Source organism: Heloderma suspectum, chromosome 4 (assembly GCF_057233095.1).
Source record: "Heloderma suspectum isolate Gila_16-S chromosome 4, 16-S_ref, whole genome shotgun sequence".
In the NCBI taxonomy this organism is placed as follows: Eukaryota; Metazoa; Chordata; class Lepidosauria; order Squamata; family Helodermatidae; genus Heloderma; species Heloderma suspectum.
In genome coordinates, this window is record NC_139461.1 from 231,605,885 (window position 1) to 231,628,162 (window position 22,278).

At 41.0% G+C, this 22,278-nt stretch overlaps 1 protein-coding gene across 1 annotated transcript; it reads left to right on the top strand.

Annotated features, from left to right (window-relative positions):
- The first annotated feature begins 1,285 nt into the window (after positions 1–1,285).
- LOC146348201 (cytochrome P450 4B1-like) lies at positions 1,286–21,190 on the top strand. Its single transcript, XM_084852573.1, has 12 exons — positions 1,286–1,468; positions 2,570–2,714; positions 3,845–3,889; positions 8,139–8,266; positions 10,258–10,388; positions 10,843–10,997; positions 12,117–12,223; positions 15,610–15,800; positions 16,830–16,963; positions 19,472–19,536; positions 19,977–20,059; positions 20,672–21,190. Exons 1-12 carry the CDS (start codon positions 1,292–1,294, stop codon positions 20,838–20,840), a joined length of 1,530 nt encoding a protein of 509 aa, XP_084708699.1. The 5' UTR covers positions 1,286–1,291; the 3' UTR covers positions 20,841–21,190.
- Positions 21,191–22,278: the final 1,088 nt, after the last annotated feature.

Consider the following 22,278-nt stretch of genomic DNA (forward strand, 5'->3'; position numbering starts at 1 on the left):
CACACATGGAACTGTGCAGGGATCTCTACCTGCCTAAAGTTATGGGGCTCAGAAAAGGAAGTCTATTTTGACTGAGTGGAGCTGAGTTCAAATAAGTTGAGAAACATTAGCAACACATACAATGTATTTCCCACCTTTTCCTATAAACCAGGGGTGGGGACCTATCGTCCTCCAGATGTTCTTGGACTCCAACTCCCATCAGCCTCAACCAGCATGGCCACTGGCCAGGGATGATGGCAGCTGTAGTTCAACAACTTCTGGAGGGCCACAGGTCCTCCACCCTTGCTATAAAGGCTTCTGAAAGTGGTAACACATACCAAACTAGGTAATGACAACATTTGGCAATCTCACTAAGCGTTACTTGCCTTTATGCATCAGAACCAACAAGCAAATGGGGCAGGGGAAGAATGTTCTCAGGATCAAACTGAACAATATTTGACATGTTCAGATGCACATTGACACTTATCTATCAATTTTTAGAGAACTTGTATAGAGGGGGAAAACATGGCTATGGTGTGGAATTGTTTCATGGGTCTTGCAGAATGAGAGTGAACAAAATAAAAAATGTGATGTCACTGCATCTGAGAAAGAGGAAGCCTATAAAAGAAATTGTTTTCCTCCAGTCGTTGTATCCTTTAGCTGCCATTGAATGGTAACTTTTAATGGAACAATGTTTGCTCGTGAGAGTTGTGACTGGTAATTTGTTCAAGCACAAATCATACTCCTACTGATACAGAAACTGGTTTGATAAACTAACATCTTACTCTTTCAATCATCAAGGGTCTTCTCAATTCATCGAATATAAGTGATTTCTTCAAGATTAAAATCTGGGACTTGTAAAAAATACCAAGAGAAGCTCACCTTTGTGGCTCAGGTAGCAGGAAGCGAATGCTTAATGAACACACTGCTCTCATGCTTTGTGTGTGTGTGTGCACGTGTAACATCAAGATTGTGATCTTGCAAAATGTGAGTCATGGCTATGGAACGTAATATGGATACTTTTCTTTAACTGATCATCTGCGGCCTCTTTAATAGTCTCTTTTAATTGAAGTAGAAAAAACGCTAGATGAGATAATGAACTGGAAAACTTTCCCCAAGCCTATTAAGGATTGGGACTGTTTGGATATGATTAGAAGCAATGTTGCATCAGCAGAACCACCTGAGAGCAGGTGTGTACTTGCTGCTGATCTCATTGGCTACTGGCTGCAGCACCTATTTGTGGCTAAATTAAAAAGAAAGCAAACAAACACTCACGGTAAAAAGGAACTTTGTTCTTCTTTGTGCCAGTGTCATGAGGGAGAAAATGGGAAGTGTCTTTTCCCAGCTCATGCTCCTATGTTCTGCATTCTGTCTTCTTTATGTGCTGGTGAAAGCCATCCAGCTGTATTGCAAGAGACAAGCACTGCTCAAGGCTTTTGAAAATTTCCCAGGCCCCCCCAGCCACTGGCTCTATGGTAACGTTAATCAGGTAAGCAAAATAATAATAACAAAAACAAAAAACAAAAAATGGGGGCTGAATTATAGAGGGATGGAGATATCCTAGATTAGAGTGGCTTTCAGGCATGGGAGGTGGGGAGAGAAGGGAGGAGACCACAGTTCAATTCCTGGCGTGTTTTCAAACCATTTTAAGGCTTTTTAATGAGCTTCTGATATTACAGGGAATCCAGTCTTCTATTTTCTTTGAAAATGCCAGATGGAAAAGTTTGTCCAAACATCAGCAAGCATTGGTGGTCATGGTGTTGGGGGGAAGGGGGGAGGGGGACCTTTCCATGTAGCATCTAGACAAGCAAACTGGATAGCCTCTTCTAGCCATATCTGTCTTTTGCACACTTTCTGTGCTAGAGTGGCCATGTGTCCTGTCTTATAGAAGATAGTCCTCTATCTGAAGGGCTGCCAGAGGACTGTCTTGTATTTGAAGTCATCCCCTCTGTCAGGGGTAGGGAATCTCTTTCGGCCTGAGGACCAAATTCAGTTTTGGAGAAGTTTTGTGGGGCTGCATCCCACTGGTGGAAAGGGCCAAAGGCAAAAGGGGGTGGGGCCCAAAATACCAGCATATTTTAGCTCAAAGCTCCTACTGCCAGTAGCTAAGCCTTAGGAGAAGCATTTCAATCCTTTAGGAGAGGGGGAAGACTGCACAAAATCTGGGAAATCACCAAATGATCAGTGGTTGGGGGGAAGGGGAATAGGCCAGGGGAATTCTGGAGGGCCAGTTTTGGGCATGAGCTTCACCCCTGCTCTATTTGAAAGGCTGTCCTGTCCAGTTCCGATTTAAAGATAAAAGACAAACATAAGAACCATTTCCCACTTAGAACCTGAACAGCAGAAATTATAATAATTGTTTATTAAGTTTGCATCCATACATATAAATTAACAGATGCAAATTTTATGCAAATCACTGCCTTCTTCTGTCCTCCTTTTTGACAATTCATAAGCAGCCACTGTACCCAATTCCCCCTTGTGTTAAGGACTAAAGTGGATGTACAGTCTGAGTAATTTTTTAAGGTTCAGATGTGTATTGTGCTTTAAAGAGAAAGGTTTGCAAATGAAAGTGAAATCCCCATCTTTGCAGATAACCAGCCATGGAGAGGAACTGAACATAACGTTGAACTGGGCTGAAAAATTCCCTTATGCTTATCCCAGATGGTTTGGAGGGTTTATTGTTTCCTTAGTTGTCACCCACCCTGATTATGCCAAAACTGTATTTTGCAGAGGAGGTAAGTAAATGAATTGAGGATAATTAATTCTTAATATGTAGCTAGTTATAAATATATAACAGTATTTTCAGAGAATATTCTTCAGGCTCTGCTTTATGTCTACGGACATGCTTCCACGTGAGTCTTAAATCACCTTTGAGCTTTTCTTGCACTGTTTATAGTAGCACCTGATGGTTGTTCATGTGGGAGAGAAAGTGAATGAGCTGCCTGGCCAGTATATGTTTTACATTCCCTTTACAAACCTAACGGAAACAAGAACTGCTTTAATGTATGTTATTGCACTGCATCTTCTGTAGTTCATGGGTACAATTTCAGGAGGGGTTGAAAATATTCTCAGAAAGCTGCACACTCACTATCACAGTGCTGTTGCTTCAAATGGGGAAAAATGCTGCCAGCAGTGATAAAAATGTGTCTGTCTTCTGGTTCAGCTATTAACCCTTCCATGGTAAGATTGAAGCAGTGGCCCGCCTTAGAAAGTAATTGTGCAAAGGAAGCTCTCCATGTCCCAATCACATATGTAATTAAAGATTTTCAAATTTACTGCTTCTCTCATCCTCGCTTCAGTTAAGGTGCCGTCCTATGCATGTTTAGATAGAGAGAAGTCCTCCAACTCCCAGCATCCCTCACCCAGCCTTAAGGGCACAATCCTTAACTTGGAGTATCCTATGCAGAGAGGGAGGTGCCTTGCACCTGACCTGACTCCCTGCATTTTAGCTAGATGGGTGATTTCGCCAGTCTAGCAGAGGCTTCAGGGAGGGCAAGGGAAAGAGGCTGTGGCAGTCATAGGAAAGATTGTAGGAATGCTGCTCTGTCTCCTCCCCTCCCCTGGGAACTCCCAGACTCTGCACTCCATTTTATGAGCACAGAGAGGGAGCTGGGTGGTTCTCTCTGTACCAGCTATGAGGGGGCAGAGGCAAGGAGTGCAGTTTCCTGTCTCTGAGCTCGGAACCAGGAAACCGGAAAATCCTATGGTCTCCAGATGCTGTCTAGGGGGACATAGGATTGCTCCCTCCAGTTATAATACGTTTTCAGTATGGGCCTCAATGCTGAAGATGTTAACTGTTGCTGTAGATCTACGTTTGTAACACTAAATGGTATGTCTAGCTTTTCTTCTTTTTCTTTTATTTTAGATCCCAAGCCAAACATCTCCTATGAGCTTTTGATTCCTTGGATTGGTATGTATGTACAAGTTAAAATTGTTTACAAGTAAGTTTTTGTGTATTGTTTTCATAGCTAAGATTACAATTCCCCTTGTGCTACCTGCTTAGACCTGTCACCCAAAACCTAACTAGATCTGCAGTGCAACTCCTGGAAGCAAGTCCTACTAAGTTCAATGGGACTTTCTCCCAGGTAAGTATGGATAGGGTTGCAGCTTTGTCTATAAGAGTTTTCATTCTGCTTTTGGGATTCAGATGATTTTATCCCTAGAAGTATAGGTAGAACAGACATTAGTTCTAGGGCAACCAGATTGGAGGAATGGGACATAACAGAAAATTAAGCACATCTAAGAAAAGAATGTTTTGTGGACGTGGACCATCTTAGATGACCACAGGAGAAAAGCAATACAAAGCTTATTACAAGCTTGGGAGCCTCAGAAGATGGGATATACAGTTTACTGTATACTGGTTCACGTATCATGTTGGTTGCCACCAGGAAGCTAAATCTCATTTGTGGGTAGGAGCTTGGTTATCTCCTTGTACAGAACACGGTCCATATGGTTCAGGCTAACAGTAGCCATGTCAGGGAGGAACACCCCAAACCCCCTGGGTTTGTTATTGCTTACCCAGAACACATTGACAGCCTTCATACAAACAGCTGACTTCGGGCTTCTCCACATGGGGCTTTTATCCTACGATTGAGATTGGTTAATCATGGAAGTTTGCGGGTCCTTTACATGGCGTTGTCAACCTCCCAGGCATCTCCTGCACTAAATTACCTTTATCCCATTTTTTTTTTAAAAAAGATCAGAGATAGTGAGCTATCAAATTATACCGCGTTGAGTTTCCTCCTGAAAAGAGGAAGTCGCACAATAAGAGGAGCTAGACTACAGTGCCATCTAGTGGCTGTATAATGAAACATGTAGAACATGCAGGCAAGGGGGGCGGGGGAAGCCAGGGAAGGGAAGCTCATCTAAAGGGAGCCTGTTGTGATCCTGCATTTAAAACGGAAACAGAAAGCCCTGTAAAACTGTGGGATTTTAGCCTGGTGTAGAAATGCTCTCAGGCTTATTGGTGGCAACCATGCAACCAGGATTACTCATGAATACACCCCAAATGAGTAGGAAATTCAGGTTCCATTAACTAACTTACTAAAACAGTTATGGGCAACATGTGGTATGACAACTTGAATAAGAAAAAAAATGACCCCTATTGTTTTCTGATTATACGATCAGAACGAAGAGCCAGTTCAGACATTCACAAGATGCTGGGGTTTCAGAACGGCAAGTGACTTGTGCTTCTGAATTTCCACTTCTAATGCAATTTCTGCAGTTTGGACTCATGGATCATTTCACCATGGTGAAGCAGGAACAGATTTACCATGAGCCATGTGCCTTGGGCAGTACATTCCAGACGGGTTGCCATCTTCTTGGCTGTACTCCCTAGCTCTGTATCTTGTTAAATTTAATTCCATTCCAGATCAGAAAGATGTCACTTTAATTTTTGGCCTCTGGTGTGGAAATACCTAAAGCTGTCACTGTACTGAGGTTTGTGAATTCCGAATTCAGACATTATATTAGAAATGGAGATTCTGAGTTGTAAGTGAGTATTTCACATGGCTGGAAATACTGGTTTCCTCTCAATATCCCAAAAGGCTCTAAATCAGCTGAATTCAGAACTTATTTATCTGCTTTATTGCGGTTTGAATGCTTTAAAAATTGTATTGATGCTTTATTAATGTTAATTTCTTTGGAGGCTCTTCTTAGAGTTGGAAGGTGATATAGAAATGTTTTCTAAATAAAAAAAATATAAGTAACAGAAATAAACCCTAAAGGAGAAGGCAAAGGTTATATAAAGAGATCACATTCAAAGGCTCTTCAGATTCCACTTGAAGGTGTTGTCTTTCATCTCTTTAGTGGCTTGATCAGTCACCAAAGCTGCATTTAAAAAATACCGCTACATTAACCCTGGCTGAACTGTTACAGATTGGATTGATAAAACAATCCTAATTACATAACAATGATGAAATACAGAAGTTTTTTTTACTAGGTTTGAACACTGATCTGTCCATTGATCTCAGACCATGGAAATTATTTTCTGATAAACTAACCATTGATAATGTTAATTGATCCAATAAAGTTTAAATGATGCCCTAAAAACTGCACATTACTCCCCTTTGCCAGGGTTAAATGACACAGGGTTAGTCATGTTAGAATAGCGATGGCAGGGGATCAAAAAAGGGTGCAAGCTAACAGTTAATTTGCCCTTTAGACTTGGTTGAGGGGGCACTACTAGATTCCAGAATTCATATCACAAATGATAATTGTACACACACACACACACACACACGACCAATTAATATGCAAATACCCTAATCTCTGCTTACCATTGTACCAGTGCCTGCACATCTGAAACTGTATTCAAACCATGGTAAGAGGCATACATATAAATAGAGTAATGCCACTTGAAAAAACAAACAAATATCATTTCAGGGAAGCAAAAAAGACTTATCAGACATGTATAAGATCTTATTAAAAGCACGGGATACAAATGTAAATCCCATGAATTGGGAAAGGGGTTTTATAATTAGACTTTTTGACAAAGATTAGGTATATGTTTGTATGAAATCTAAAACTCTTTTTCTGGATGTTGCGCCAAGGGAATATTTTTGCAAAATATTATATAAATAGTATTATGCACCAGCTAGACTGGCAAGAGTGTACCCCAATTTATCAAAGCTATGTTGGAGATGTGGAAGGGGAAGTGAACTCTTGCACGTATGGGGTGGGAATGTCCTCAGATTAAAAATATTGGTTAGATATTGTACAAGGAATTAGATTGATAATAGGCTATGCTATCCCACTGCCTGTCTACCACCTTGCAATGAAAGGAAACAAACAATATGGAAGAATATGGTAATAAATAATATCACAGCTTACAAATATTTATAGGGGAGAAGGAATAACGCAACAGACATTTAAATGGAATAGGGATTTTATTTATTCAATTTTAGAATGAGTATAGCTTTTGGCTTAGCACCAATAGACCATTTGACAATGTGATCTTAAGAATATCTGTTGTGCTTTGAAGTTGTAGGTTGTAAACTGGGTTCTATAACTGCTGTCAAAGTTAGTGATCATGTATGATGTGTCTGATAACAATAAACTGAAATGTGTTGTTGTTGTTTTTTAAAAAAATCATTTTAAAAGTAGTTAGTACATGCATTACTACAGGTCTCTCAGGATGCAGAGTTAATTAACAAATCTGGGCGCATCAAAAAACCTTGGGTGCAAAGAGGAGTCACAACAGGGGAGGGAATGTTGCCTAGCAGTCAGATGGAGCTACGAAGTTTCCTTTTTAGCATGGGTTTCTTGTGTAAAAAGACTAGCATATTCAGTATGTTCTGAAGATTAGTATGTTCTGATTAGTGGTTTCATTCTGCTAGAAGCCTGGCCTGATTTCTTCTGCTGTTTTATACTTCTAGCTGCTTAGCCAGGCGACTATCTCTTTATGACTCAGAGTGCTTTCAGATGGAGGGCTCCTAGCACAAGCAATTGGAAGCCATTGTGCAGCTATTCCATCTTTTTCTCCTTAATGAATTTTCTGCAGTAAGAAAAAACATTGAAGAAACAGTGGGAGAACATGGAATGAGTGGAAAATGACATTGTCTGACCCCCCCCCCCCAAATACTGTGAATGAGGTAGGGTGATGATGTGATGAAAGCCTCATCTGGAAGCACCCTCAGTAAAGTTTGCTGAGACCTTCACTTTCTGGATTCAGCCTGCTTTATTCAGTCACTTCTGTTAACAAGTCCTAATGTGTGCATGAATGCACAGATATTAAGAAATGGCCAATACCAAAATGTAGTCCCCTGAATAACATAGGAGCTGGAATTATACAGGGCTTATTCCAAATAATTCTGAAGTAAAATGAAAGGGTCAGCTCGACTTACCTCCTTGTTCTGGGATCATATAAGCAAAAGTAGGGTCATTGCCTCTGCTGGTTGGAATGCATAGTTCCATACAGAGTCCAAGTAATCTGTCAGTTCTAAAACAACATGCTATGGTGTCTGGCAACACCTGAATAACCACTATGTGGATGGAGAAAGGCAATTGTTTTTAAAATAGCATCAGTCATAAAACTTTCAAGCCTGGGATGATAACCTGTTAATCTTTAGGGCAAACAAGTTGTAACATTAAAAATAATAATAAAAATGTTACTCTGACCCAGTATGGTCCAACCTGTCTTTTGTTCTTTGTACACATAGGGAAAGGCCTGCTTATCTCAAGTGGACCTAAGTGGCACCAACACAGGCGTTTGTTAACACCGGCTTTCCACTATGACATCTTGAAACCTTATGTGGCACTAATTGCAGATTCAGCCAAAGTGATGCTGGTAAGCAACCAACTCTCAGGTTATGAAACCAGCTGAAGAAAAGCAGATGACATAAGTCTCAGTAGGCCAGTTAGGGATGTCCAGATTTTCTTCAGTCTGCTCCATTTGTGTTTTGTGGATTGTCAGGCATCTTCCATTCCTTCGTCTGCTCATTGACAGAAACAGTTTTTTTTTAGGGTTGTACAAGAATTTTGTTCTACTTGCACCAATTTGCACTAATGTGCATTGGCACAAGTGAAAATGTGTGCAAATCCCCCCTCCCATGTAAAAACTCAATCTTCAAGTCCATGTGACTCAGAGAAAGCCAGTCCACTGTAGAATCTGCAGGCTGGATTCATAGAAATCCTAACCGTTTTGACTCTGTTGTGGATTTGTCCAACATCCCTAGGACCAGCCCAAGACATCTTGCTGCTTGATGTGAAGGACAAGATGGCACCCCTCCCCAGTCCACAAACAGAAGCTGACTGGACTGGCAGTTGAATCTTAGTTCAACTTGAAGACTGGCATCCTCTCCCACATGAGGCAGCAGGCTAATTTAGGGGGTCCTGGACAGGTTGTGTAGCATACATCGTTCTGTCTTCCAACACAGGGGAACAGCCAGTGTTCATGAGAACAGCCAGGATGCTGCCACTACTGCCCCTCAGCATCTGCTGCCTGAGGCGGTCACCTCATTCTGCCTAATGGCAGGGCTGGCCCTGAGTCTTAGCTCCATTTCTGTTGTTATTGGGTCAGCACAGGAATTTGTTAGAAGATAATCATCCCAGTCCAGTTTTGGTGTGTTTCTTGATTGAGCTAGATGGTTGACACAGAGCGTATCAGAAGACTCAATTCTCTTTATCAGTGAAATACTGGGCACAATGCTGTATGTTCCATTAGCTTTACATCCAGGTACCTTAAAAATCACACATTATCGCCACATGGCCTGCTTTCCTCCACATGGCTACCAACAGAGTCATCTGCCCAGGCTTTGAATTTCCAAAGATTCATCAGCACCAGCTCTATGGATTGTATCCAATGTCATGATAGTGGAGATGGTATTGTTTCACTAGCACAATTGCTAGTGAAACAGCCAGCACATCTAACCTAATGATATAGTGAGTTGTGAAACAGCTAATGCAATGGCTTGTACAAGTAGAAATGAAGTATTAGATCTGACACTTGCAGAAGGCTGGAAATGAGATTTCCTGATTTGGTCCAGGTGCCTAATTGCCCTCTGGATTGACCCCAGTGGGTCAGATGATGTTAAGGGGGTGGGGAGCCACTCCCAAACCCTACTCCCTCCAATGTCATCATTACCCACTTTTCTGTGCTGAGAGAGGCACAGAGTGTCAGTCACCTTGAGCACTTCCTTCCCACTATACTCGTGTAGATAGGGCACAAGCTGGGAAGGAATGGACTCCTTGTTATCTCTAATCTTTGATCAGAGATAGCAAGGGATTCCCCTTGTTGGGCTTCCCCCTTGTTATCTCCCATCAGAGATAATCAGAGATGGGAGATAAGGGGATTCTTCTCCCCAGGTCAGGCAGAGGGGCTTGAGGGAGGGGCCACAGATGGTGGATTGGGCACCCCCTTGCACTGGATTGGGCCTGCAGGCTGGAGGTTGCCCTCTCCTGCATTAAAAAAAAAAAGGGGGAATAGTATTCAATGAGACGACCATAGCGTTCCTAACAGGATGCAGATTATCATAGAAATCACATTGCCAGCAATTACACTCATCTATATGCAGATCTGGCATGGTTGTACAGCAATGCACCAGTGTATGGTACATATTGCAGAAGGCTGCTTCATATTGATACACATCCAGAGTAAAACTAAAAGACTTGTGCAAGGTCTATATATCTTGGTAGTATAGCCTGAATCTTCAGCTTTACCAGGATTAAAAACAACAACAATGATTTTTTTTCATCATCCCATTTTTTTTTAAGAGCAGATCTTTTGCTTTCAGGTGATCTAACCAACTTAATCTTTCTCATCTCTACTTTCCACATTAGGATAAGTGGGAGAAGTTGATTGCAAAGAATCCCACAAAGTCTTTGGAGATGTTTGACCATGTCAGTTTAATGACTCTTGACAGCATTATGAAGTGTGCATTCAGTTTCCAGAGCAACTGCCAGACTGACAGGTTAGGAGTGTCAAATTATAAGATAATGTTCAGGGAGGCCAGCATGGCCCATATTTGTATTAAGGATGTGTGGATTTCGTGAAATCCATTCTGTCTGTGTTTTGCGGATTGGCAGGCATCTTTCATTCCGTTGTCTGCTCATTGATGGAACTGGATTTTTTTAACCAGAATTTTGTTCTACTTGCGCTATTACACACTTGCACAAATGTGCTAATGTGCATTAGTTAATGTGCATGTGCAAATTAGCACAACTCTCTCCACCCCACCAAAAGTGCAAAACCTGTCCACAAGTCCACGGAATCCACGTGATTTGGAAAAAGCCGGTCTGCTGCAGAATTTGCAGGTCAGATTCATAGAAATCCGAACGCATTTGAATCTGTTGTAGATTTCTCTGACAACCGTAATTTGTATACCTGAAAATATTTCTGTTGGTGTTGTGTTTTTTCCCCTCCAGAGAAATGGATTATTATGTCAAAGCTGTGTCTGATCTGACTCTTCTATTATTTCGGAGAATCACTTCTGCATTGCTCCAGAATGATCTTGTCTATTCATGCACCAAATCAGGACAGTGCTTTAAGGAGGCCTGCAGGTTGGCGCATCATCATACAGGTACCTCTCAAACAATGGCATCTACTTCTCATGCTTCTACATAAGCTTTGGTTAAATTTAATACTACATGTAGATGCTTTGGTGTGCCATGATGGCATAATGAGTAATACTAAGAGGAAATTCGCCTGGGTTAAAGAAGGGTGGCTGGGGGCAAGGACCAATAGTTCTGGATTGTGTCCACTGCTTGATTTTGAAAATCAGTAGTGTTGGGAAATAAATCTTCCTGGAATGGTCTAAGCTGGAACCCTTTCTCGTGATTCTGTTGTGTGCTAAGTAGAAGGATCTCTGTTGATGCTCAGAAGCACTCCATTGTTGATCAAGCCCACCTCCAAAATTCTGGAGAAAGATAATCCAAACATTGCACAAAGGCTGAATTCTATGACTTCAATACATATTTTACTACTTTTGCATAATTTTTCTGCAAATATATAGATGTCTACTTGGAAGCAAGCTCCAGTGAGTTCCATTAGGCTTATTTCCAGGTACATGTCTGTAGGAGTAAGGCCTTATTCTGGTTCTGCTAGGCATGGGGACAAACCTTACTAGGTCTGATAGATGGCTGGCATGTCAGCATCTGGTGTACTCTATTAAGCCCTAGTAAGTCTTTTCTGTGCTAGGAGATCTTCTAAAATCACACAGTCTGCCAAATTTTCTTTGGACCCATTAAGGGACATTCTAGTTGTACATTGGCTGTATTCTTTTGTATGCTTTACTTTGTATATTTTGAAATGTATTTATTTAATACAAAAAATATCCCACCTTTCTGGTGGTTATGCACAACAACAATGAAAAACAACCGTAACATTCCAAACCGCAAAAACAAATAAAAGAAATACAATAAAAACAGGTGCATCAGATAGACATCAGATAAAACAATTTATGCTACCTGAAAAATAACTGCCTGGATCAGAAGGTTTTTGCCACCCGGTGAAGCACCAAAAGAGGAGGCCAAATGAGCCTCCCAGGGCAAAGAGCTCCACAGGTGAAGTGCGGCCATAAAGAAGGCCCTTTCTATGTTTACTACCTGCCCTAAACTCAAGGGGTAAGATGGGGTAGAAATAAATGCATTCATTTACTATGCCCTTGCTGGTGTAACTTTATCTTGTAACCAATACATAGAAAAAGTAATTGAAGAGAGGAAGAAATCCCTCCAGAATGAAAGAAAACTTGAAAAGATCCAGAAGAAGAGACACTTGGACTTCTTGGACATTCTTCTTTGTGCCAAAGTAAGAAATCATATGAAGCAGTTTAACACCCCGTACCTTATAGTTACACCAATGCCCAATGTAACACCCCCTAATACTGTTATGGTTATACCAGTGCTCACTCTCAAAACCACCCTAAGAGTGAACAGCTTCAGTGTCTGATGCTTGGTTTCTTCTGGTGAGAGGATGAAACATAAAATATACATAGACAGCTGCACTGAGTAGAGCATTGGACTAGATGACCTCCAGCACCCCTTCCGACTCTATAATTCTGTGAATGCAACAAATATATTTCATGACCAATCATAACAAAACAAGTATTTTATATTATCATTCATTATCATCATCATCATCATCATCATCATCATCACAATGAGGCCATGTACTCAGGATGTTTTAGGTAAGTTTATGCATGTTAAGGTCCAGACAATATGCTCTTGCCTGCCACAACATGCTTCTAATATATTACAGTCCTAGAATAATGCAATGGCAGCATATAAAGCTGGTCAGGATAGCTCTGCCCGGTGCTGCTTTTATCAGGCTTAGCCTTGTTTGCTGGAGAAACCTGAAACAGAGATAGATAACAATTCCTCCAAAAACCATTTGCACTTAGGCCCTGCTGTCATTCTAGTAATTCTGATGGGATTCAGACAGAATCCAAGGGGAGCTTGGAGTGACTTTCTCAGCTGAATTCCAGTTTTTTCTCTCAATATATAACTATGGAATGCCTAGCCACCTAGTGGAGAAACTATAGACTGCATAATAGACAATCAATCAATCAATCAGTCAATCAGTCAATAGTTTTTATTGTTTCAGCCAATGGTTACAACAAGCATATAAAAGACATAGATGAGTAAAATCAGATAAAACATATGTTACATGTGTTTAATCAGTTTGCAAAGTCAAAAAATTTAATCTCTAGCTTTGGGCTGCAAAGGCAAAATTGGCCAGTGCCAGGAGAATTGCCTTATGACATGTAAACAAAAAAAATATTCTGTCTGATTTGGACCAGGTGGACTTTTTCTCAAAAAATGTATCTACATACTTGGAACAAATTTGGGAAAAGATAGAACAACAGAACAGATAATGAGGCAGGTCCTCCACTTTGCACTATGAGAAGGGCAAAGCCTGGTGGCATAAGGCGTTTTATTAAAATACCCTTCCAAAACTGCCATTTTCATCTGCTGCATCCTTAGTTGTGTTAGAGCTGATCTGAGATGAGAATTAGAAATAAGAATAAAATATCTTCCACATTCAAAATTATTCTTGATCTTAGCAACCCAGGGTGCTATGTTGCTACTGGAAACTGCACAAAGGTCCAGTTGGATAGAAACATTATAAATCCTCTCCTTAAAAACTGCTTTACTGTGGGCTGTATTTAAGATAGTGAAATACTGGGAAGAAAAGCCATAATAATGAATTTGGGAACTTCATCTCTGAAACCACGATACTGTTTTGGATGGATTAGCTCTCATTTGCTCTAAAAGACACAATTTGGGTAATCTGGTTGGAGGTGAGAAAAAAATCTCAAGCCAATAATTAAAGGCCCTAATAATAATATTAGTTTTGACTGGCATTACACCAGTTTCCAAGTGTAAAAATGAAGATGGAGTACTCCTTGATACACCAAGAATAGTTCTGAACAGTCTGTTTTGAAACAATTCGATGTCGTATAGGATTTTAAACCCCACAGCATTCCTCCATATGCATATTGAGAGACTAGTTTTGATTTCAGCAAGGTTTGAATTGGATAGATTTGATAACCACCCCTTGTGCACCAAAACTTCAGTAGTCCATTTAATTGCTGGTTTATCTTTAATTTCAGATACTTAAAATGGGTGCTTCAGCCTCCTGAGCATGAAAAAAAGAACACCCAAATAATGATAGGAGGATACTTGCTCAATGGGGTGGGAATTTATTCTCCACTTATGTATCAGGGATCTATTTCCAAAGACCATAACTTTAGTTTCCCCATAATTAATGGATAATAGATTTTGGGGGGAATATTCAGCCATTGAGGATTGCAATCTATGCAGACCAATCTGAGTATGTGAGATGAGGTTCAGGTCATCAGCACAGAGGAAAAAAGGCAGTTTCCTTTCTTCTACTTTTACTGGAAAAAAATGGGTCACCCATAACAGATGAAAATTGCAGGCAGAAGTACTGATGAGAGCTGGGCCAATATTTTCAAACCAGCTCTTTTTGTCCATTCATGGGTGTGGGAGAAGTTTCTCCCAAATTAGGAAAGGCAGGAGAAATGTTCAAGACAGTTTCAGCAAAGGGGGTCGTGGGCTTACCTTACTTTTTAGGAGAAGGTGTTCAAGGATTTTCTTTTGTTCTTTCTTAACATGTCCCACGTTCCATCTAATACAAACTAAACAAACTGGCAATGGGGGCTCCCCATCATACTCAGCATCACCTCATAGCTGGCATCAAGGGTAAGCATGGCTGGGCTCCTGCTAAGAGCCCACACCCCAGTAGGGGCCCCTCTGACAGGAGCTCTCTGGACCCGCTTCTGCCTGCTTGTTCACCTGCCTGAGGCCTCTCATTCCGGCCCAGACAAAAGTGGTGGTGAGAAGGGTGAGCAGCGGATGCCCCTGCCTTCTTGCTTGCTGGCTCTCTGCCTGACAAGCAAGCAGGTGGTAGCGGTGATAAGGAAGAGGAGGAGGAGCAACAGGAGTCGGTGACAGTGACGCGGGAAAAGGTGGACTCACTGAGGGAAGGCCCTGTTGAGCGTGTCTTGTCCAAGGGCCCTCTGAAACATGGACCTGGTACTATATCAGCTGTTTGTCCCCCATACCCCCCTCTGCACACACTCTTCCTTGCTTAAGATCCAACCTGATTAAGAGTTATGAAGAACTTGAAAATGTGCTCGCTTCTTTGTGACTTCTTCATTAGCTATTGCTTTTGCTGTAAGCATCAGTTAGTTTCAGTGATTTTTTTAAGGTATAAATCTTTTTATTTCATTTTGGTTTTATTATGTGTTTTCATTCTTTGTTTTATTGTTCGTATTTTATGTTTTTAATGCATTTTACACCATCCAGAAAACTTGGGTTACTGGGTGGTTTAAAAGTGCAATCAGTCAGCCAATAAACAAATACAATAAGAGATGCAGATGCCAGGGGAAACAGACCCTGCCCATTCCTTGAAGTGAGGCCAAACTCCCAAGTTTCTAAACTTGGCAAAGCCAGATGGCTGTGCATCACTTTCTGCTCAAGCTGTGGTGGAGTGAATTACTACTTGTGCCAGTCCATAGGATGAATATAAAAATTCCATCTTTTCTGATACCTTTTGATGAGGTGTGTTTTCATGTTCACTTCCAAAAGTGAGGCCATCAATCATTCTATTTTTCTTGGAACAAATACTCGCCAAGTTGGTTGCTGATTCCCACTCCCCTAATTTGTTAGTATGAAAATGGAGCTGGATTGTCTGATGAAGACCTCCATGCTGAAGTAGACACTTTCATGTTTGCGGGCCATGACACAACAGCCAGTGGGATCTCCTGGCTCTTGCATTCCATGGCCCAGCATCCAGAGCACCAGGAGAGATGCAGAGAAGAAATCAAGGAACTCCTGGGGGATCGCGAAGACATTCAGTGGTGAGCTTGATATTGTTTGGCTTTGATTTCTTTTCTTGCTTGTCCAGACAGTATCCTGGAGATCTATGAAAAGTTTCACTATGTTTTTTTTTTAATAGAAAAGTAGCTGTGGGAAGCTGCCAGTTTTAGTGAAGAAAAGGTGGGTGGAAGAGGCTGCTTAACCCTTTCCCCTCCCACTATTTGTTCATGCAAAAATATCCACTCCAATCTGCTTTTCCTCTCTCCAATATACTTTCTCTTTAATCTCTTTACTCCTTTGGGTGGTAAAACAGCTAGGGGGAAAGATTTTGAGTGGGAAAAGAGCAGGAAGAAGAAGGGTTAAGCAGATGCTCACCTTGCCACTCTTCCACTCCCAATCAAATCCTGCTTTTCTGTAATGAAATAAAATTGGAAGATTATTCATGCGATTCCTGCATATTTCCTTAGAAGGAATAAGAAGACTGTCTCACAGTTTTCTGCTTTAAAATATCAAACTGGAACTTGATCCCAAATTGACTTTATGTGCAGAGCCATTTATTTCCAAAACCATAGAAAAAACCTATGGAAGAATCATTAGGCAGCAATGTTCCCATTAATTGATCTGCTCTGCTTTGACTTCCACAGCCTGGTTCTAACCATGTTTATGTTCCACTTTGCTTCAATGGGACTTACTTCCAGGCCAATATGTTTATGATTGCTGGCTTAGGGCTTAAAGCTGAATTTCAGATTCAAGCTTTAGGATGCTGACTTCCAAATACCACCTACAATACTAAATACCTATGCCCATCTTAAAACTGTTTACTAGCCCCAAATCACCAAAACTACAGCCATGGTGATATATGAAATCTCTCAAATTTCTACTTGAGCAAGTGTTTTTCATCCTCATTCTGCAAGATGGCAGCAGGGGAAAGGAAAACCATGTCTGCAGTGTCTGGACCTTCAATAATTTGAAACAGAAGCTAACAGACTGCTTGACTTGCATCCAGATGTTGTTCCACTCGTAAGTGATTCACTAGCAGAAGACTTAACTGTTTTCTCTGCAACTTCCAGGGATGATCTTAGTAAGATGACGTATACCACGATGTGCATAAAGGAAAGTCTCCGCCTATATCCTCCAATTCCAGTTGTGTCCAGACAGATGAGCAAACCCATCACCTTTTTCGATGGACGCACTTTGCCTGAAGGTTTGCATAGGTTCTTTATTAACAGGAAAATTCTACTTTTCATTCACTTCTGTGCAATTCAGTGTTGGATGATACCTTAGCCCTGAGCATAGATAATGCATTATAGATATTATAATGATAATTGTATAATCATAGTCATAATGGTTAACATAAGAACATAAGATCAAAGGCCTATCTAGTCCAGGATTCTGGTCCACAGTGGCCAACCAGATGCCTTTGGGAAGCCCACAAGCAGGACATGAGTGCTATAGTACCCTTCCGCTTGTATTCCCTGGCAACTGGTACTGAGAGGTCCTAGAGGTAGCATGTAGCCATTGACAGCCTTATCCTCTATAAGTGAGTCTAATACCCTTTTAAAACTGTCCAGACTGGCGGCCATCAGTACCCCTTGGGGCATTGAATTCCATAGTTTAACTATGTGCTATGTCCTTCCTTTTACTGGTCCTGAATGTGTCACACTTCCTGGCCAGGGTGACTTCAAAAGAGAAAGAGCAAATTAGTCCAGTTCCTCTCTTTATCCCTTTAATATGCCTTGCAGGAACTTGTGTAAATCCCCTATAGGGTGATATAGCTGCACTGGTTACTGGTGTGTTTCCAAGCCCAATTCAAAGTGCTGGTTTTGAACTTAAAAGTCTTAAATGGTTTGGGACCAATTTACTTGGAGGATCACCTTCATCCATATCAGCCAGCCCATACTTTAAGATCAGAAAGAGAGGCCCTTCTCATTTGCCCACACATGAGAGCAGTCAGGTGGGTGATCACATGTGAGAGGGCCACTTCTCTGCAGTGGCCCCACACCTTTTGAACAAGTTGCCATTGGAGGTCTACCATGCTCCGTCAATGCAGGCTTTTAAGAAGGCCTTGAAAACACATTATTTTACCCCTGGCCTTCTCTTGATATGACTGCTGTTGTTGCTATTACTGCAGTTGCTGTTGCTGGTTTTATTGTTGGCTTTTATGTTTGTTTTTATTGTTTTTATCACTTTTTAATATTTTAACTGTTTTATGTATTTTATTGCTGTAAGCCGCCGTGGGAGGGCTTCTGCCCTGAAAGGCAGCCAATAGATAGATAGATAGATAGATAGACAGACAGACAGACAGACTAGATGTGCTTTCAGCTTGTGGAAAGCTGCTCACAGACTAGCCAGCATTTAGAAATCCCATAGAGTTACTTTCCAGACTCAGTCCATTGAAAATTTCTTCTGTCCAGTCCCCCCACTGAAATTATTTGGAGGAGCACCCAGGTGTGAGGCTGTGCACCCCTGGCCTAGAAAATTGTGCCATTATCTGTGGTGCAGTTAATAATCTGGCTTATCTAAACTGACTTCAGTGTATAAAACAATGTATAGCAGTTGTGGGCAACTTTGGGAGGTCCAGGGGGCATTTTTGCCTCCCAGACCCCCTGAGGGCCGCACCTCCCCACCCACAGCACTGAACATAATATCTTAAAATGGCATCTGGAATGGCTATGGAGTACGAAAGGGGTAAAAAGTAGCTTCTTTTCAAGCTAATTTTGATCCTTTTGGTGCTCCATAGTAGTACAGAGCACTAAAAGGGTTAAAAAAAAAAAAAAGCTTCAGAATGCCACTACAGATACCATTTTGTTTGTTTATTTATTTATTTACAGTTTGGGGAGCAGAGGTTGCTACACACTGCTCACCCTTGCATTATAGCATCCATAGAACTGATAAGGAGTTATATATAAGGAGATAAATATAATACTGGTAGCAGATCAAATGAGAGAGGTACTGCAGTTGGAATAAGCAATTGCCCGCTATATGAAAACTTTTGAAAAACTCATTGAACTCTCATTTCAAGTATTTTAATTGCTCTAAACTCTCTGGTAATTTCTGCTCCAAGATCTAAAATCAAATAGTCAAGGGAAAGGAGAAATATGAGAATGGAATGGGGATTTGCAGGGCATTGCCTATATTATGGGGAGGGAGTGGTAAAGATCACCAGAAGCAGACACAAAGTTATGACCCTATTCCTGCAAAATCCCAGTAATGTCTGTGGTTTGTTTCTGCAGGATGCTGAGTATTTGTGTTAATGGTTTGTCCATCCAGATTCACAACTAGGATCTAGATAACCTGTTTCAGCTGGACTGAATTGACTCATTACCAAAGTTGGTTTATTAGAGGGCAGTTGCATCCCCTTTTCATGGTGAACTGTGGGGTTTTGTTGAGCCTTCAAACCACTTACTGAAATTAAGTATTCTTTTGCACTCAGGTTCTGCTAATTTGTTGTATCACAACGGAAATCCGCCATTGCACCTACTTTAAACAGATCCTTAACACCAACAAAAAAGCATAAACCAGAATCTAAAGAGCTGCTTTAGCCTTGCCTATGAGCAATGCTGTTTATAAAATATAAGCCCCCAAAGTCTATTGGTGCATGGAACTAGTTGCGGAAGCATTTAAATCTCAAGGACTATCAATCTTCTTGCCTTAAAGCACTCACAATTCTACATGTTCTAATCTCCATATTCTCTTGTTCATTACTTTACAGGCTCTATAGTTTCAGTTGCCATTCACTGTGTTCATAAAGACGCTAGTGTGTGGCAAGACCCTGAGGTAAGTAATTTATTCTAAATAAGAGGGAAGAAAGCAACTGTGTAGTTAAATTCAAAGATTTTGCTATGATCTGAACTTCCACAGGCTCCAATATGCACATGGGCTTCAGTGTGACAGGGAATTCCCCATTTAATTAAACCTAGGTGATTTTTCCAGGTTAATGCATACTGTTATTTTAAGAAGCTCCAAAAGCTGCCCATGACTGTGCAACATAAGAGAATGAGTGTGTGTGTGTGTGTGTGGGGGGGGTGTATCTATGTATTCTCTGTCATACTTGGAACAATGCAGTTTCTTTTTATTGTTCTCCAAAGGATTTGTGTTTAGTTCCTCTATGATCATACAAGATTTTTCTCCTCCATCTCATTTTTATCTCAAAAGTAAGACTGCAGTTTAGCCGCCAAGAACCAATAATGATGTACCCACAAATGCTCTTATTTTAGGTATTCGATCCTACAAGATTTTCAGCAGAAAACTTGTCCCAGAGGCATCCTTATGCATTTATCCCTTTTGCAGCTGGATCAAGGTGAGTGTGAAATGTACTGTTTTAATAGCATTGATTTAAAAATAAGAACTTGACATGTCCTAAGGCATTGCCAGCCCCTGAGATTAGCAGTGATCTCCCATAGCCCTTTCACTCTTGTTTAATTCATTTCAATGAAATATTACTTGGTAAAACTCCATCACTTTCTAGAAGAGTGAGTGCATTAAATATTTCACATTTTGTACCAAATAATGATCTATGCTGTTAAGTAGGTACCGCATGGGAGAATATTATTGGTCTGTTATTACAACCTGAAGGTCAAGCCAATGATACGACAAAATACATAGCCTGGTCAGTTGCAGGTTCACATAGCAGGAAGGCCTGTCAGTAAAGATAAGTTCTTATTGGTGTAATACAGTGGCCTCATCAGTTAAGGAACTTAGACTATATGTCTATAAACTCAACTGGAGGTTACTTCTGGGCCATGTCCTATTTTATTGTGAATCATACTTGATTTGCAAAAGAAGATCACTGCCTGCTAGATGACTGAATAATAAACTGCCCTGACCTGATTGAACATAAACAAAGGTTTCTTGGAATTAGAAGAACGTTGAAGATTGAACATTTTCAAGGCCTTTCTTTTCCTCTCATTAGGAATTGCATTGGACAGCAATTTGCCATGAACGAGATAAAAACAGCTCTTGCTCTGACACTGCTTCGCTTTGAAATCCTGCCAGATCCAGCAAATCTTCCTATTCCCATTCCTCAGATTGTCCTGAGGTCTGAGAATGGAATACACCTCTTCTTAAAGAAACTCAGCTGATACTGGAGAATCGTTTATGGAAACATTTCTTCCTAAGTTGGTGTCAAGGAGATGGAGGAGGTTTCCATATAAACAACGGTCAAGAGATCCCCTGGGTCAGATTTTTGTCACCGTTTCTAGCATTGGTGCCTTTTATATTGAGCTGAATGTGTTTAAAATGAAAGTCTCAGCAATGTTTGTACTGCTCAAGGATATATCTTTTAATAACAATTATTAAAATATCTTCCTAATAATGGTCTGTCACAGAATTAAATTATATAATAAAAAGGATGAAGGAAGTGACCCACTAAGATAGCTACTAGAAGCACAGAGCTACCTATCACATAATAAACACTCAAGTATCAAATTGTAAATAAGCATGTACAAATCAACATTTATTTCATATGCTGGGAGTTGTAGGACTTTTTTTCTGTCTAAACATGCATAGGATTGCACCCTAAGTCTGCTTTCCCATTAAAACCACAAATTTACCCTTCCTCCTTCCTTCTCCAGAGTCAAAGCAGAGCAGACCAATGCACAGCCATGCCACAAGCATTCCCCCACAAGCCCTCCTCTCCGATTTCTCTTTGGGACAAGCCTTCAGTAGTTATCTATTACATTGCCATTTTATTATACTTTCTCAATATAACTCCATTCCTGGAAAAGTGCTGATCTTGTCTCTCTTGCTTCCCTGAATTCCTTACAAGGGCCCTCTGCTACCTCAACTAAACCATCAAGTTACTCATACATGGCTTCCTTGTGTTTTGGTCAGAGTGCTAGTTTCTGGATGAGTTCTACCAGACAGACAGCAGCCTGTCTTCTGGCACCATAGAACCAAGATCACAGTGAGAAACAGTTCTCTTAGTATGTTTGAGCTTAATTCCTCCCAGCCATTCATGTTCCAGGAGGACTTAGTTCCTGAACACAGAGAAGTAGTTTGCAAATGTATTTAGAGATGCATATTCTAAGCAAGTGTGGTAACAGGAGTTTTCAAAATGTTGCCACAAAATCATGTTTAGGAGAGGTATAGGAGAGCTGCAAAACACCATGAACATTAGATGAAGCAGATGACAAAAGAAAGGAATGAGCTGTAATGCAGACCAACCCTTCTTTGACGAGCTTCTGTTGTTGTTTATTCGTTCAGTCACTTCCGACTCTTCGTGACTTCATGGACCAGCCCACGCCGGAGCTTCCTTTCGGCCGTCGCCACCCCCAGCTCCCCCAAGGTCGAGTCCGTCACCTCCAGAATATCATCCATCCATCTTGCGCTTGGTCGGCCCCTCTTCCTTTTGCCTTCCACTTTCCCGAGCATCAGCATCTTCTCCAGGGTATCCTGTCTTCTCATTATGTGGCCAAAGTACTTCAGTTTTGCCTTTAATATCCTTCCCTCAAGTGAGCAGTCTGGCTTTCTTTCCTGGAGTATGGACTGGTTTGATCTTCTTGCAGTCCAAGGCACTCT